The sequence below is a fragment of the Stegostoma tigrinum genome, chromosome 11, assembly GCF_030684315.1.
Source record: "Stegostoma tigrinum isolate sSteTig4 chromosome 11, sSteTig4.hap1, whole genome shotgun sequence".
NCBI lineage: Eukaryota > Metazoa > Chordata > Chondrichthyes > Orectolobiformes > Stegostomatidae > Stegostoma > Stegostoma tigrinum.
Window position 1 is genome coordinate 11,239,379 of NC_081364.1, and position 17,314 is coordinate 11,256,692.

The 17,314-nt window shown below is 44.0% G+C and overlaps 1 protein-coding gene across 10 annotated transcripts in view; it reads right to left on the reverse strand.

Annotated features, from left to right (window-relative positions):
- sema3b (sema domain, immunoglobulin domain (Ig), short basic domain, secreted, (semaphorin) 3B) overlaps positions 1-17,314 on the reverse strand; it is a 414,455-nt gene that overhangs the window by 98,492 nt on the left and 298,649 nt on the right. For all 10 annotated transcript variants that reach the window (XM_048547716.2, XM_059649747.1, XM_059649746.1 and 7 more), the window contains 2 exons: positions 15,131-15,285; positions 6,591-6,653 (listed from right to left, as the gene is read on the reverse strand). In XM_048547716.2, the coding sequence (XP_048403673.1) occupies positions 6,591-6,653; positions 15,131-15,285 (218 nt within the window). The remainder of the gene's footprint in view (positions 1-6,590; positions 6,654-15,130; positions 15,286-17,314) is intronic.

A 17,314-nucleotide genomic window follows, 5' to 3' on the forward strand; every position in this document is an offset into this window, starting at 1 on the left:
CAGTCCACACTGGTGAGTGGCACATTGGGTGTGGGTGAAGGAGACATGGAGTTGGGAAGGACAGTGGGACAGAAGGCACTGTTGAATATCTGGAACTCTTACCGCCCAATGTTAGCTCACGTAACATCATTCTCAAAACATTACAGACACAATAACAGCCCCTACTTTTGGAGCCTCTGTTTAAAACACAGTTTACAATGCTACAACTTCATTATACAGCCTTTATAGTTACAAAAGGTTTTATTATAAATAACTTAGAAGAATGACTGCTGCCTGTGGCCCTTCAAACCATCAAGTATATCAGAATTGCTGACTTGATTTCAGGAGGAGGGCGATATCAAGACCTCAACTTCAGAGCACTCCTGGTCAGTAGCCCATTGGAGAAGGTAGAGGTTTTTAAACCATAAATTTGATTTGATTGTCATGTGTACTGAAGTACATAAGTACAGGAATACTGTGAAGAGTGTATAAAGATGCCACACAGGGCACCACCTTCAGTACACCTACCAAGATACAGATTCGTAAGATCAAAACAGAAAGAAAGAGCAAAGTTAAAAGCTAAACATTGCAGTAATTATAATACAGTGTAAAGCATACAAAATACAGTAAGAAGTTATACATTATAAACCTTCTTTCAATGGGTCTATTGGATCAGTGAACAAGTTCAGAAGACATAAAAGTTAACCACGCAGATTATGACTGGAGTCACACATAAGCCTGAACAAGTAAAATATGTTACGTCCCTTTCACTGTGTATTTCTAGTTGAATATACACCGAGATTGAATAACACTATTGCATATCTAAGTTTATCCTAATGTCATAGTGCCTCATTTCGTAGCAAACCAAGCAACGGTGGAGCTCCTTTACAAGTCCAGTGAAATCCATTGATTTCCCGGTCTGTTGGTGATGAATTAATGTTTCAAATCTTCTTCTGAAGCGGTCATGGAGACGAAGCATTAACTTTACATCTCTTTGCAAAGATGCTGCTGAGTTTCTCCAGAATTCTCTGTGCTTGTTTCAGATTCCCAGCATCTGCAGTGTTTTGCTTTTACTGCTGATGATGTCGACCGCTTGAAATTTTAAGAAACATTGAGGCTATCACTTGACGCCTTGGCACGAGACACGATTTAGAGAGCGTCACGAGACAATCTGGCAGTATGAACTAGAGTAGGCCGAAACTGATCAAGAGCAGTTTCCATTCTTGTGGAAAGGAGATTGATGAACCGACTGTAGTTCTGATTGCAAATCCAATAGCTTCCCTACTCATTAGTAGTGGTGCTAAGCCAAAAAAAAAGAGACCACATTTATTGGGACCCAATTGACTGAAAACCTCGAGCAGGCACGGGCAGAATGAAATTGACATGCAGTCAACAGCACACCCTCAGAAACGTTAACTTTACTTCTATCTACCAGTGATAGAGTTCTGCTCTAAAGAGCAATACCTAAGGTGCTATGAAAATTGATTTGCACATACACTTTGCCAGCCCAGCCCAAGTCCCAGAGGTTTCGGCTATCACTTATTCAGCTGGTCATCAGCAACAACATCACACATCAATATAACACCTTGAAGTGCTCCAAGGCATTTCATAAGAAGACAATGTATGGATTCAAGTTCCAAAAGCAATATTAAGACAGCTTAGCGAAACGTAGATCAAAAAAAATGGGAGGTGGAGAGGCTTAAGGAGAGAATTCCACACTGAGGATCCAGGCATCTGAAATTAAAACACAGAATGATCCCATGGGGCTACTGTGAAGAAACGCAAGAGCTTTCGACATTGTCCATGCTAAGATTTATTTCTTGTCCAACATCATCCAAACCAGATGATGTGTTCATTATCATGTTGTTGTTGATGCGGGCTTGCAGTCTGAAAATTGTCAGTTATCTTCCTAAAATTGCCACAGGAGACAATGCTTCAAGCGTGCTTTTATTGGCGGTGAAGCATGCTGGGATATCCTGCGGTCATGAAAAGGTGCTACGTGAATGCAAGTTGTACTCTTCCTAGCAGAACTACTTAGAACAGCCATTCCAGTTTCAGCCACGAGTGTGTGTATGAAGTTTCGGCATCTTGCCTTTGTGGCGTGAGAAGTCTCAAGCTGTGAACCTCAACAACACAGACACAGCTCACCTGATCTGTTCAGAATCCGAGTCTGATTGAATTCAAAGTGCGGAGAGCAGACTGCTGATGGCAGTTGGCTTGAATACAGGGAGGCAGCAGATGGGAAATATTCCAGCCTTCTAACATCTCTGGCCCAATCCACCCTTTAAAAAAATTCATAAATTGACTGAGATTTGACAAGTTTTTCCAGGTATAAAGAGAGGCTATAATTATACCTGAAAAGACCCAGGGCCCAGATTATTTTCCAGCTTTGACTGGGCTCGTCAGCTTCTTGAGGTGAATGAATTTCTCATGCCCTCTGATCCCCACTGCGCCTCCCCTCCTCAGTCTCAAACCAACCCTCTATCACTCATCCTGCAAGCCTATCCCCTCCCCACCAACTCACCATTCATTCAGCCACAAGAGGCGCCATATTTCTCACTTGTCAGGCTCATGACTCTCTCTTTTCGAATCAAACCCCGTCTTTTCTGACATCCACCTCATGCAATAGGAGCAGGCACGATTTTATCTCATTAAAGGCATACAAGGTCCTGAGTGAACTTAGCACAGTGGATGCTGGGAGAGACTAGAATGAAGAAAGACAGTTTTGAAAAGAAAAATGTCACATTTGTGATGGATAGGGTGGCTCAGTGATTAGCACTGCTGCCTCACAGGGTTCAAGATGGCGGCTGAGGAGCAGTACGGGGCTCATCTGCTCTTACTTTCACTTTCTTTGACTGTCTTACTACATTTTTTTCTTAATTTAATCTACACACCTTATATAAAGGGGCAAAGTTTTTGGAGTGCGGAAGAGGTTGAGCCTGCACAGGGACGGCAGTTCCAACATGGCTGCAACAGGGGTTCGCCAGTGTCAACGGTGGTCATCCCAAACACGGCGAGAGCCTGGAGCAGGCAGACAGCCCGGGGCGGCTGTGGGAGAAAAATTGAGCCTGGAACAGGGGCATTCAAGCCCGTATGAGGAGTGTGAGCCCAGTATGGCCAGGGCTTTACGGTCCGTGGTCTTGAACTGTCAACTGTGGCTCTTTTTTCTCGACTTCTGTAATGTTTAACACTTTTAAACTTTGCTTTCCTTTATTTTTCTGCTTTGTACCGAGATTCCGTACTAGGTGTCTTTGTACCTAAGGTGATGCTGTAAGTGGTGACTTGTAAACTTTTCACTGTGCTCTGTCAGTAAATGTGACAAAAAAGCTAATTCAATTCAATTCCAGCCTTCGCTGACTGTGTAGAATTTGGTCGCTCTCCCCGTGTCTACACGGGTTTGTTCTGGGTGCTCCGGTTTCCTCCCACAGTCCAAAGACTTGAAGAGTAGGTTGACTGGCAATTGTAAATTGTCTGTATTATACAGGCTAAGCAAATTAGCCATTGTAAACATGGGGTTACAGGGATAGAGTAGGGGGCTGTTTTTGGGTGGGATGCTCTTTGAAGGGTTACCATGGACACAATGGGCCAAATGGCTTCTTTCCACAGTAGGGGTTCTATAAAATGTCATCTCTCAGTGGGACTTTGGAACTACCTTCCTCAGAGAACAATAGAGGTGGAGTCATTTGAATATTTTTAAGCAGGAGTAAATTCTTGACTAACAAGGGAATCAAAGGATCTTGGAGATAAGAATATGGAGTTGAGGCCACAATCAGAGGAGTGGCAATTTTAGTGTATGGTATAGCTGCCTGAAGAGGCCAAATGGCCCACTCCTGTTCTGTGAGTTATAAGAAAAAGCTTTTTGTCATCAGAAACTTGGGCTCTGTTAAATACAGCCCCCCGTCCTGTTTGTCAAGTCTCCCACTTTTAAACAGTCCCTCTTGCCTCACAGTGCCTCTTGGTGCATGTCGATGATTTTCTGAGCTTTATTCTTGTTTCTTCAAAATGCAAACATTACTGAAATCGCTCCAGTATCCTGTCACCATATCACCCTTTATTTACACATGGAGAGACCATGACACTGATGCAGCTCCTTCAGAGCCAGCTCTCAGACTGAACAGAACCCCAGACACTCCTGTTTATATCTGTCAGCTAGCACTCCCTGATTGGACCCAGTTAATAGCCCCAAGCAGCAAACTCATTCTGTGAGGTCCACATGGCTGACCTCATTACAATCACTAAACACACCTCATGTACTTTTACTCCTTTCTGCATCTCACCGTTGAGGTTTGTCACACCTCATCCTCCTTTCACAAGGCTAAAGCTGTGGCAGTTCATAGATCCACCCATCAATTTTCCCTCTCTCCTCCAATCAACAACTTCCAAAGTTTAACATTCTTCCTCAATTTGCATGTCCTTTCCATTAGCATTTTGAATTCTCATCACTGATTCTACATTTCCCCTTTCTGCTTCTGTAAACTCCTCCAACCCCTTCCGCTTCCCAATCTCTGCACTCCTCCAATTCCAGCCTCTCGCCATTGGCCTTGCCAACCTTCCAGCGTTGACCTGGAGTTTCCAGGAATTAAACATTAAACTCAGGGCTGCTACAGGCTATCCAGGAGAAAAATCATTGGTGCATTAAATAATTCACTGGTAGTTTCTTTCATTGTTCTTGAACACATTTTAGGTTGTCACTATTGTACATTGTTAAAAAACATGGCTGTTTGAACTGGAGGTCATTGTAGGTGAAACAGGCAACAAAACTTCGAGAAATTCATTTAGTCAAGGTTGTCAATCCTAAGCACAATCGCATTATTGATCACTTCACCATTAGCAGCCAGGTCTTCAGCTGTTCAGGCACTAAGCTTTGGAATTCTCTCCTTACACCTTTCTGAAACTCTCTCCTTTAAGATTTGCCTCCAAATCTGACTCTTCGATCTAATACCACCCCCAACACCTCATCTCCCGCCAATGTTAGCTTCCCATGCAATTCATAAAATTAGTTAGTTGGATGACACCAACAGTATGGGTTCAATTCCCACACTGGCTGAGGTTACCATGATGGTCCTACCTTCCCAATCTCACACCTTGCTGGAGCTCTGGTGATCCTCTGGTTAAACTCACCACTAGCTGGGTCTCTCCAATGAGAGAGCAGCCCACCGGGACTGCGGTGGCTTTATCTATTAACCCTCTTTCCTCCTCAAAATCCCAAACACTCTTCCAGGTGAAGCCGCGATTTACTTGCAATATCCTTCAATCTTGTCTTTCGTTTACACCGCTCACAAATGGAGGTGGGTTCCTCTTCACTGAGGATGCCAAACACTGACAGAGTGACCACTTCACGGAACACATCTGCTCAGTCCACCAGCCTCAACCCACTTCCAACCACCTGCCATGTTAATACATCCTGCTTTCACACTCACTTTCTTTCCTGGGTCTGCTGCAGTGTTCCAGTGCTGCCTAACACAAGTTGGACAAACAGCACCTCGTTTTTCACCTTCGGTGCTTTACAACCACCCAAACTCAACAGGCAGATCAACAACTTCAGACCGTGAACTCCATCCTTTAGTTCTGTAATGTTCTTTTCTTCCACAGTGGCTGAATCCTGTTTTCGTGTTTTTGCTTTCAGAAACAGCTGACCTATATTCTGCTTATTAACATAGGCTACTGACGCACACACTGCAGGTTGCAAGAGGGATGCAACAATTTACAGAAAGACAGTGAGGCTTTAAGTAAGTGGGCGCAAAGTTAGCAAGTGGAGCATTATGTGGGAAAATGTGCACGTTTATCAACTTGGAAGGGAGAGCAAAACAATAGAATAATACTTAAATGGAGAAAAACTACAAAAAGCTGCAACTCAAAGGGATCGGGGTCTGCTTGTGCATGAAACACAAGCAGCTAGCACACGGGGGTAGCAGGTAAGAAGGAATGGTGGCCCTTATTTCGAGGGCATTGGAGCATAAGAGCAGGGAGGTCTCACGGCAACTGTGCAGGGTGCTGGTGAGACCACATCTGGAGAACTGAGGAATTTTGAGCTCCTTACTCAAAAAAGAAACACTGCTTTGGAGGTAGTTTTGAGAAGGTTCACTGAGACAATCAACATTATGGAGGGATTATTTTATGAGACAAGACTAAGCAGGCTGGCACTCTGATCATTAGGGCTTAAAAGAATGAGAGGTGATCTCATTGAAACATATAGGATTCTTAAAGGGTGGGTAAATGTTGAGAGGCAGTTTCCTCTCATGGGAAGAGTTTAGGATCAGAGGGCATAGCCTCAAAATAAAGAGGCACCACTTTAAGACTGAGATGAGGAGGAATTTCTCCCCTCACAGGGTTAAGTGTCTTTGGAACTCCTTGCCACAGAGAGCTATGGCGGCAGAGTCCTTGTGCATATTTAAGGCCGAGATAGATAGATTCCTGATCAGTCGAGGAACCAAGGTTTTTGGGGAAAAGGCAAGAAAGTGAAGGTGAAGGATGTCAGATCAGTTGAAAGGGGAGGCATCATTTCCAAGCTGGACACAAGAGACCACCCCACCGCCACTTCCAGTTCACAGTCATCGCCAACTGTCAATCGGGTGGAGACTGTGAAGGTAATCAGAAGTGATTGTACTCACATGTAAATCCTTGCCTGCCCAGTTACACTCTTCTCTCCATTCCACAGGGGCTGGCCAGTAAATCTGTAAGAAAATGAACTGCAATAAGTTGAATGGAGCAACAGCACCATCAGGTCAACACCAACCGCATCCTCCTCCCTACCTGGAATTCCACGGCCAAAGGGCTCACATCAGTTACCTACGCAATGAAAGCTAACCTTTCAGAATTACAGAAACACGCAGGTGGCAGAAAGGTTAACCCTTTCGTTCCTGAAGTGTCCCCTCACATGCAGATTCAATCTGCCACTGCACTGTGTTAAAAAGACTCGTCAGCAACGTGCACAGCACAGAAATTGGAGTAACTGGAACTGCATGGTTCCTGGCAATGACCCACATAACTACACGGGAGAGACTGAATCGGTCAGGATTAGATTCAGAAGAATGTATTGGGAGATTCTCGTAGAAACTATAAAATTCTAACAAGGTAGATGCAGAAAGGATGTTCCCGATGACTGGGGAGTCCAAAACCAGGGGTCCGAGTCTAAGATTATGGGATAAATCTTTTCAATGTTTCTATACTTTATTAATCAGGCAGTCATATTAGGGATAAGAGAAGGCCCTTCAGCCCCTTAGATACCTAGACTGGAGATAAATATATGACAGCCTCATCATTCTGTAATCAAGTCGACCGAGCAGTAATCCTCCATTTACCTGCAACAGACAGATCAGCTCTCACCCTGTACAATGAATGTGACCTTTTATAAGCAGGGCCCTGTTGAAAGAACCAGGAGCTCCTCCCTGGCAAATGGGGAATATCTACACTGAGGCTGTTTTTCATAAAGGACCACTGAGGCTCAGTGGTTAGCATCGCTGCCTCAATGCTAGGGACTACAGTCCAATTCCAGCTTCATGTGACTGTCAACATGGGGTTTGCACATTCTCCCTGTGAATGTGGGGGTTTCCTCTGGGTGCTCCGGTCTCCTCCCACAGTCCAAAGATGTGCAGGTTAGGGTGGATTAGCCATGGGAAAATATAGGGAAGGGGGTGGGTCTGGGTAGGATGTTCCCCAGAGGGGTCAATGGGACTCAATGGGCTGACTGGTCTGCTCCCACACTTTAGGGATTCTTGGGAATAATTTTATGACCAACAAAAGATCTTCTATCACTTCAGGGGTGTCGAAAGAAAGAAACGACTTGCAATTATGTAGCACTTTTCACAATCTTAGGGCATCCCAAGTCCGAGGAGCTTTGTGATCACTGAGGTATGCTTATTAAGGTTACTTGGTAAAGCACAGCAGCCAATGAGAGGAGAGCAACTTCCTGCAAACAGTCAATTAGAATTAGAACTCTAAGTGTGAAAACAGGACCTTCAGCCCAACTAGTCCTCAGCGAACCTCAGAGCATCCCACTCAGACCCATTCCCCCTATAACCCACCTAAGCTACACATCCTGAACACTACGGGCAATTTAGCATGGCCAATCCACCTAACCTGCACATCTTTGGACTGCAGGAGGAAACCGGAGCACCTGGAGGAAACCCACACAGATACAGGGACAATGTGCAAACTCCACACAGACAGACAGACACCCAAGGCCGGAATCAAACCTGGGTCCCTGGTGCTGTGAGGCTGCAGTGCTAACCACTGAGCCACCGTGCCACCCTAATTTGATAATGAGCCTGAGAATCTGTTCAGTTGTGGGATGAATATTCACCATAGATGACACCACTGCTTTTTTTTTAATTGAACAAAGCCCAGGGATGTTGTAAGCTCAATGGAGAGAGAAAAGGGGGCTTCAGTTTGAAATATCTCCTGAAAGACATGTCCCTCAGATCCAGGACTGGGTTATGAGCCTGGGATTACATTTTGAAGTTACCTGGACTAGAATTTGCATCCATGACATAGCTAACTCAGAGGTGAGACAGCTGCCAAACTAGTCATGTCTTGTTTCAGAAAACATAGCTAAATCCGTTCAGCCAGGTTCATCAGTCACTTCAGTTAGCTGGGAATTGAAGCATACTAAACAAAATTACATAAGAAACCCAAGGGACTACATTAATTCCCTGAACATCTACATCGGTGCAGTGCTGAGAAAATGCATCATTGAAATGCCTACCAGCAAGGCTACAAATTTCTCACAATAATTACTGGCTCAAAATTGAAATTGGCAACAAATTTGCTTTCAGAGAGCGTGCACTAATCTTATTATTTTCTGTCAAAATACATGATGTCAGAGTCAATGAGAGAAGCCATCTGGACAACTAACTCAGTGAATGATAGAACGAACTTTTGGCAATAAATAAAATTACTTCCTCCAACCCCTCCCTTGAGGCTTTTCACAGTCACATGTCCTGCGGGCAATAGCTCTGAAGGTTGAACCATAAGATGTAAAGGCAGAATAGGCCATTCAGTCCATCGATTCTGCACTGTTTTTGAATGAGATCATGGCTGATCTGATAATCCTCAGCGTCACTTTCCTGCCTTTTCCCCATAAGCCTGGAATCCCTTACCGATTAATAATCTCTCAGCCTCAAACTAACTTAATGAGTCAGCCTCTACTGCCTTCTGCAGTAAAGCATTCACAAGGGAGGCAATGGCCTAGTGGAATTATAACTGGACTGTTAATCCAGAGACCTAGATAACATTCTGGGGATCTGAGTTTGAATCCTGCCACGGCAGATGGTGGAATGTGAATTCAATAAAAATATCTGGAATTAAGAATCTAATGATGACCACAAGTCGATTGTGGGGGAAAACCCATCTGATTCACCAATGTCCTTTAGGGAGGGAAGCTGCCAGCATTACCTGGTCTGGCCTAGATGTGACTCCAGGACCACAGCAATGTGGTTGGCTCTCGGCCACCCTCTGGGCAATTAGGGATGGGCAATAAATGCTGCCCAGACAGCAAATCCCTCCACGGCCTCTGATTTGGCACACTGCCCATCAAATGACTCAATCTTGAATGAGCCAACATTTACCAAAATGTGTATCAGCAAGCAGAAGCAGACCTTTTGGCCCCACCAACTTGTTCGAACATTCAGTGAGGTCACAGCTGACCTCTTTGCGTTTTGAGTATCACCTTCCCATCTTCACCTAATGATCTTTATTTCACTTGTCCAACAAGAATTTATGTACTGTTACCTTTACGATATTTAATGACACTGCCTCCAGCACCTTTCTATGCTGCAGAGTTGCTAAGTCACACAACCCTCTGAGATAGGTGGAGAGGAGACAGACAGTTCAAAGAGGTGGGGATGAAGCCAGTAAAGGTGAGTGTAGGTGGGGAGTTAGGGTGGAGATAGGTCTGTCTAGGGAGGACAGACAGGTCAAGGAGGCAGGATGAGGCTGGTACGTAGGCGGTGAGGGTGGAGCTTGAGGTGGGAGGAAGGACAGGTTAGGGAGGCAGGGACAAGCTGGGCTGGTTTTGGAATGCGGTAGGGGTGGGGAGATTTTGAAGCTTGTGAAGTCCACATTGATACCATTGGGCTGCAGGGTTCCCAAGCAAAATATGAGGTGCTATTCCTGCAACCTTCGGCTGTTCCATTAGTCTTCTTAATCACTCACTTTAGCCACAAATCAACATCTAGAACACCTAGATTCTCCTGTGTCTTCCAATTCTGCAGCTAATATTTAAATAATATTTTATTTTAAGAAAAATGAACAGCTTCATATTATCCCACATTGTACTCCTTCGGCCAGATTTTTGCCTGTTTACTCAAAATATTTATATCCTTCTGCACTCTGCATAACTTACCTACCTATATTTGTAACATCCACAAACCTAGCTACTGCGCTTTCATTCCTCTCATCTGGATCCATTGCTGAGGGCCCTGCACTTGTCTATATCAGCTCCACTATCACATCCTGTCAGTCAATAAAAGACCTATTTATTGAATTTCATTGCCAACCAGCCAATTGTGTATCTATTGCTAATGTTACCCACCATACCACAAGACCTTCACTTTTCACTGCAACATTTCACATGGAATGCCTAGAAAGCTGAGTACAGTCTGCCAGTGGGCTCCCCTTTCCCCACAGTGTCTATTACTCCTTCATAGAATGCGAATAAATTGGTTTAAAAGTATGACTTTGCAAAAACGAAATCCTGTCTCTTCCTGACCACCTTAGGTGTTCCCAAGTGCTGAGCTGTAAATTCTTCAATTCACAACTCTAACATCTTTCCCATGACGGATATCAAACTCACTGGCCAATAGCTTCCGGCTTTCTGCCTCACCCCCTTCTTGGATAGAGTTATTTTTGTGACTTTCCAAACTGATGGAGTCCAGAATCTAACATACTTTAGATATTTATGGCCAATGCATCTATAACCTCACTAGCAACCCCTTTTAACACCCGAGAATGAAACATATCAGGAGATAGGGACTTGTCAGCTTACAGTACCATCCACCTGCTTCCCTGGTGACTGCAATTTCACCAAGTTCCTCCTCGTATCCACTTTTCAATTTACAACTAGTACACTCTATAGCAAAGACAGAAGCAAAATATTTGCTCATTTCGCCTGCTGTTTCCTCCAATAAAACATTCAGAAGATTGAAGGAATTATCTCTTTAAAAAAATGCAGATTGAGGGTGACCTAGTAGATTTCTTTGAAATGACAGAAGTTTGTTTTCAAATAGATATGAAGGGAATGCTACCTCTTGTTTGGAAAAGCATAGCCAAAAGCCATCAATATACGAGAGTCACCAAGAAATCCAACAGGAAATTCCGAAATGAAAACCACTTCACTCAGAAAGTGGCAAGAATGGCACACTCACTAGGAAGGTAATGAAGGGAACAGTTTTAGTATATTAAAGTGCTGCTTGAGGGCACAATTGCAACATTTAAAAGACATTTGGTTAAGTATATGAATAGGAAAGGTTTGGAGGGATATGGTACAGGAGCAGGCAGGTGGGACTAGCTCAGTTTGCAATTCTTTATCGCTGGACTGTTAATCCAGAGACCCAGATGACATTCTGGGAACACAGGTTCGAATCCAGCCAATGGCAGATGGTGGAATTTGAATTCAAAAAATATCTGGAATCAAGAATCAAATGATGACCTGGAGTCAATTGTTGGAAAAACCCATCTGGCTCACTAACGTCCTTTAGGGAAGGAAACCGCTATCCTTAACTGGACTGGCCTACATGTGACTCCAGGCCCACAGCGATGTGGTTGACTCTTAACTGCCCTATGGGCAATTAGGGATGGGCAATAAATGCTGCCTAGCCAGCAATGCCCTTATCCCATGAATGAAAATAAAGGATTACAGTCAGCATGGACTGGTTGTCTGAAGGGTCTGTTTCCATGCTGGATGACTCTATGGAAGTTAGACAAACAGATAAGGAAAAAGAGCAAAGAGGGTTGTAATGGTGGGTTTAGATAAGGAAAGAGGGACAAGTGGACTATCAATATTATTGCATGGCCTGAATTGCTGTTGCTTTATCCTCTGTAATCCACAACTGTCCATTATTGTCTTACATACCACTGATACTACTTTGATCTGTCTTTACTGTTCTGCTGGCAAAAAGTCCTTGGGACCTAGGCAGCTATGAGGTTTAGGATTCAGGTTTTTAATCGTGCACAGCTGAGTGACTGCTCCCCTCACTGTAATGTCTTTATTCTGATCGTGCTGCCCCTAGTGGAGACTGACTATTGTCTGACACTCAGGAGTTCGAACAAACTCTTGACAAACTATTTTCCAAATACTGATCTCTGTAATAGGAGATCACATCTTTTAGCCATCCCTAATTGCCCAGTGGGCAGTTTGGAGTGAACCACATTGCTCTGGGTCTGAAGACGTGTGTCAGCCAGACCAGGTAAGGATGGCAGATTTTCTTTCCTAATGGGCATAAATGAACCAGATGGGTTTTTACAGCAATCAACAATGGTTAGAAGATCACCACTAGACTAGCTTTTTAAATTCTAGATTTTAATAGGAAATTATTTCACATTTCACCATATACAGCACAGTGGCTCAGTAGTTAGCACTGTCACAGCTCTCCCCCTGCCCCCAATCCCACAACCCTGCATTTAGCATGGTCAAGCCACCTAACCTGCACATCTTTGGGCCATGGGAGGAATCCCACGCAGACACAGGGAGAATGTGTAAACTCCACACAGACAGTCACCCGAGGCTGGAATCAAAGCCAGGTTCCCTGGCGCTATGAGGCAGTAATACTAACTGCTGAGTCACCTAGTACCATCCCAAGGTGGGACAGAAAACACAGCAGAAGGGTAGGTTGCACAGGAGAGAGAGCGAGAGCGAGAGCCAGCAAGAGACCAAAACAAAAATAAGATATGGTGGGACAGACCAGCAGGGTAAAGTTAGACAAAAGAGACAGTGAAGGAGGAAGGGAGAGGTTTAAATTCAACACAGAGTGTGTTAAAGTGCTTCCTGGTACCAGCTCAGACATCAGCTAAGCTGCATGCCAACCTAATGTAGGATGTTTTCAACGAATGTACTCACTGTAGCCCATCAACTTCACTTTAATTAGCAGTGGAATGCATCCTCATTTATCAGATTCAGCAGCTGCCTGAAAAACAAGGGCCTGAGCCACGCCCCAACCATTAAGCAGAGAAAGATATCAGTGAAATGCAGAGTTGTTTCAGCTGGTTACATGATATTCCACATGGGAATCACATGGGAGGAGAAATGGGAATCCGGTCACTGTGTGTGGGGGAGGAAGGACAGCACCAATCATTAGGGGTTATTTAAATCTGCCTTCCCCGCCCCTCCTCCCTGCCTCTCACCAATTCCACCAGCATCACATAGTTCTGAACCAAAAAAATGCAGCTAATGTGTTAATTCATTGCAATCAGGGTCTGTTGCTTGTAACAACACAATTCTTTTGGCTGTCACTTTGGACTAAAAGAACACCATGATCCCATAAAGGTTCGGCAATGATCTGCTATGGAAGGAACACGGCCTTTTAAAGAAGTTTTTTCACGTGGTGTGGGCATTCCAGACTTTGGCCTAGATTTGCAGGGCCTTGCCAGTAGCAGGGTTTGCCAGGGACTGTTCCAGGCCCCTGTTCCTGCATCAGTCCCCGGGACATTTCTGATCCAGGTTCATGGAGGCCAGTTTGGCCGATTGGAGGTAGCCCCCTGCCCAGTTTGCTGATTGGAGAAGGGGTGGCAGCATTTTGGGGTGAAATATCACTGCTTCCCATTTACCTGGGTATCGGAGGACACACGCACATACAGATGTGCACTGTAACACACAGACATGTGCACACAGAGACACACTTTGTTTCATTGATACCGTGCTGTTCCTTTCAAACTAAGACGTTCCTCACTGTCCGTCCAGTTTTTAGAATCTTCATTGGGTAGCCAACCTACCTCTAGGTGAGCTAAGGAGTGTCGTCGTAAGAAAAATCACATTGAATGACTGGTCCAGCCACCCACCCTCACTCCAGGGGAGATCAGAAACCAGAAAAGTCCCCCTGTATCACTAGGTGAAGAATTCAGCTCACAGAGTGGGTCCTCCAATCAATGTCTCATCTCCACTCATGTCTCCAAGCTTAGTCTGTTTTGTAGAGGTGGGTTTATCTCGTTCAGGGTAGAGGGGCAGGAGATTACCTCCTGGGTCCTGCTCCCACCCTTGTCCAAGAAACCCCAGTGAGTGCAATAATGGTCAGCAAGGCTGGGAAGCTAGTCAGCACTACCCTGGCTAAGGGGTCTGTATGTCCCAATGTAGCTGCTTTCAGCTCCCTGTCAGAAAGGTAGGGATTTAAGCTCCACTTCATAATGCATCCAGACTCTCACTTCAGAGCATTGTAAAGAGAAAGAGGGAAGCGAGAGAAAAAGAGGACCAGAGAGCGAGAGACAAAGAGAGAACCAGGGAGAAGGAGACAGAGAAAGAAAGAAAGAAAGAGAAAAAGAGACAGAGAAAGAAAGATAGAAAGAAAGAAATAAAAAGGAGAGAGAAAGAGAAAAAGAGAAGAGAGAGAAAGAGAGAAAAAGAAAGAGAAAGAGAGAGAACCACCTTTCAGTTGGTTCATTAAATTGACATCCTGTCATGGTTATAATAAAACCCATAAAAGTTTTCAAAATATTTTCAGTCGTGTTCTCATGTTCCCGAAACCAAAAATCCGCATTCTTCCCATTCCTATTGGTGAACAGGAGCTGTTAGCTGTAGAAGACGACAGCCGAGTCTAGAAGTACCTCCACTGATGTGAGCCCCTGAGCAATGTACTGAAGAAATGGTCATGTAACCCACTTCAAGTTCTTTCTGTGGAGCCAGGCAGCCAACAATGTAAACTCCCAACTAGACTGGAAAGTGGATTCAAACGAGGCGGGCTGAGAAATAAAAAGGTTGTGGAGGAAATTGATGGTTTGGTCAAGCAGAGCATTCCCAGGAACTGAACCCAAGCTTTCCAGTTACTCTGCCAACAAAGTAATAGTGTTTTACTAACCCTTGGATATTCTTATTGTCTCCTTCACTTCCGTAATTGGAACGTGAATCTTTTAACTCATTAATCAGCGTCCCTGTGTAGGTCAGCTTCTTGGGTAGTTAAGCCCTCAGACCTGCCGGATATGCAGTCCATATCTGAGCATTACTCACCTTCTTGTCATGTTTGCTGATGTTTTCTAAGTTCAGAGCGATGAGGTAATTCTTCGATCCCACAAATAATTTGCCCCGCTCCTCATCCAGCAACAGTGTGTTGTAACAGCAGGAATAGTTCAGCTGGTAGGTGACAGCCCCTCGAGATACCAGGTCTTTTAAAAAAAAAGTCAAACCCAGGGGTCAGCTTCAATGTCAAAGACAATTACCACCATGCAATCAAATATCATTAACCCACTCTCTTTTTTTAATAAAGTGGGGAGCTAGATAAATACAGCAAGCCAAGCAGCATCTTAGGTGCTCCTAAGATGCTGCTTGGCCTGCTGTGTTCATCCAGTTCTACACTTTGTTATCTCAAATTCTCCAGCATCTGCAGTTCCCACGATCTCTTTTTTTAATACCCACTTTGTAACTTATTCGGTTTACTGGATCTGTGACCATGGAAGAGTAAAATGCTGCATATTATTAGTATACAATTTCAAAAAGGGTTCTATGGCCTTCTATCTAAAGTGGTTTAGATATAAAATTGGGAAAACTTGCTAAAACTGAATAGGGTATTAATTAGACCAAACTTGAGTACTGTACAGTTTTGCTCATTTATTTGCAAGGATGTTGCCAGGGTTGGAGGGTTTGAGCTATAGGGAGAGGTTGAATAGGCTGGGGCTATTTTCCCTGGAGCGTCGGAGGCTGAGGGGTGACCCTACAGAAGTTTATAAAATCATGAGGGGCATGGATAAGGTGAGCGGCCGAGATCTTTTCCCCAGGGAGGGGAATCCAAAATTTAGAGTTTAAGGTGCGAGAGAAAAGTTTTAAAAGGGGTCTAAAGGGAAACCTTTTCACACAGAGGCTGATGCCTGTATGGAATGAACTGCCAGAGGAAGTGATGGAGGCTGGTACAGTTAAAACATTTAAAAGACATCTGGATGAGTATGTGAATAGGAAGGGTTTAGAGGGCTATGGGCCAAATGCTAAAAGAGACTAGATTAGTTAAGGATATCTGGCCAGCATGGACGAAGGGTCTGTTTCCATGCTGTACATCTCCATGACTCGACTTCAGGAGAAATATATTTACATTGAAATCTTTCTGAACTGCTTCCAATGTTAAGCAGGGATTTTTAAAAAAAAATCATTCACAGAATGAGGGCATCGCTGGCTAGGCCAGCACTTATATTTTCCATCCCTATTTGCCCAGAGGACAGTTAAGAGTCAACCACATTTCTGTGCGTCTGGAGTCACACGTGGGCCAGTCCAGTTAAGGATGGCAGTTTCCTTCCTTAAAAATTATTAGTGAACCAGATGGGTTTTTCCCAACTACTGACAATGAATTGAGTTCATCATTAATTCTTAATCCCAGATTTTTAAAAATAATTCACATTCCACCATCTGCTATGATGAGATTTGAACTTTACCTGGGCCTCGGAGTAACAGTCCAGCAATAATGCCACTAGGCCATTGCCTCCCCCAGATAAGACCCGTATTCACTGGAGCTTAGAAGAAAGATGAGCAATCATTTTGAAACATAAGATTCTGAGGGGGCTTCATCACAACAAACACGGGGCATAGCTTAAAAAGGAGAGGTTCCCCATTTACAAAGGAAGTAAGGTGACCTACCTCACTCAGAGGGTCATTACTGTTTGAAATTCTGTTTGCTATTGACCAATGGATGTTGGGCCATTGAAGAAATCAAATCAAGGCTGTTAGAAAAATTCTTTGGTGATAAGAGATTTAAAGTTTAAGGGGGATCGAGCAGGAAGGTAGAGTTAAGTCTACAGTAATATTAGTCACAAATGCTATTGAATGTCGAGGGCAGACAGCTAAATACTCTCACTGAAGAAGGGTGATTACTTTACACATGTATCACGCAAATGTTCCTTACCAACTCTGAATGTTGCCCAGGTTTTGCTGATTATGGACGCAGACGAACTACGTATCTCAGCAGTTGTGAATTCTATTAAATACAGTAACCAAAGGTTCATACAGCTCCCACATAACTTTCCTGCTCATGTAATCTATGCCACAGCTGATAAAAGCAAGTGTCTCATATGTCTTCTTAACAACTCTCTATTAACCTGTCCTGCCACTATCAGCGATTTGTAGGCAAGCATCACCAGATCCCTTTGTTCCTCTGAGCCTTCTAATGCCTGAGCATTCATTGAGAACTCCCTTGTTTTGTTTCTTGCAAAG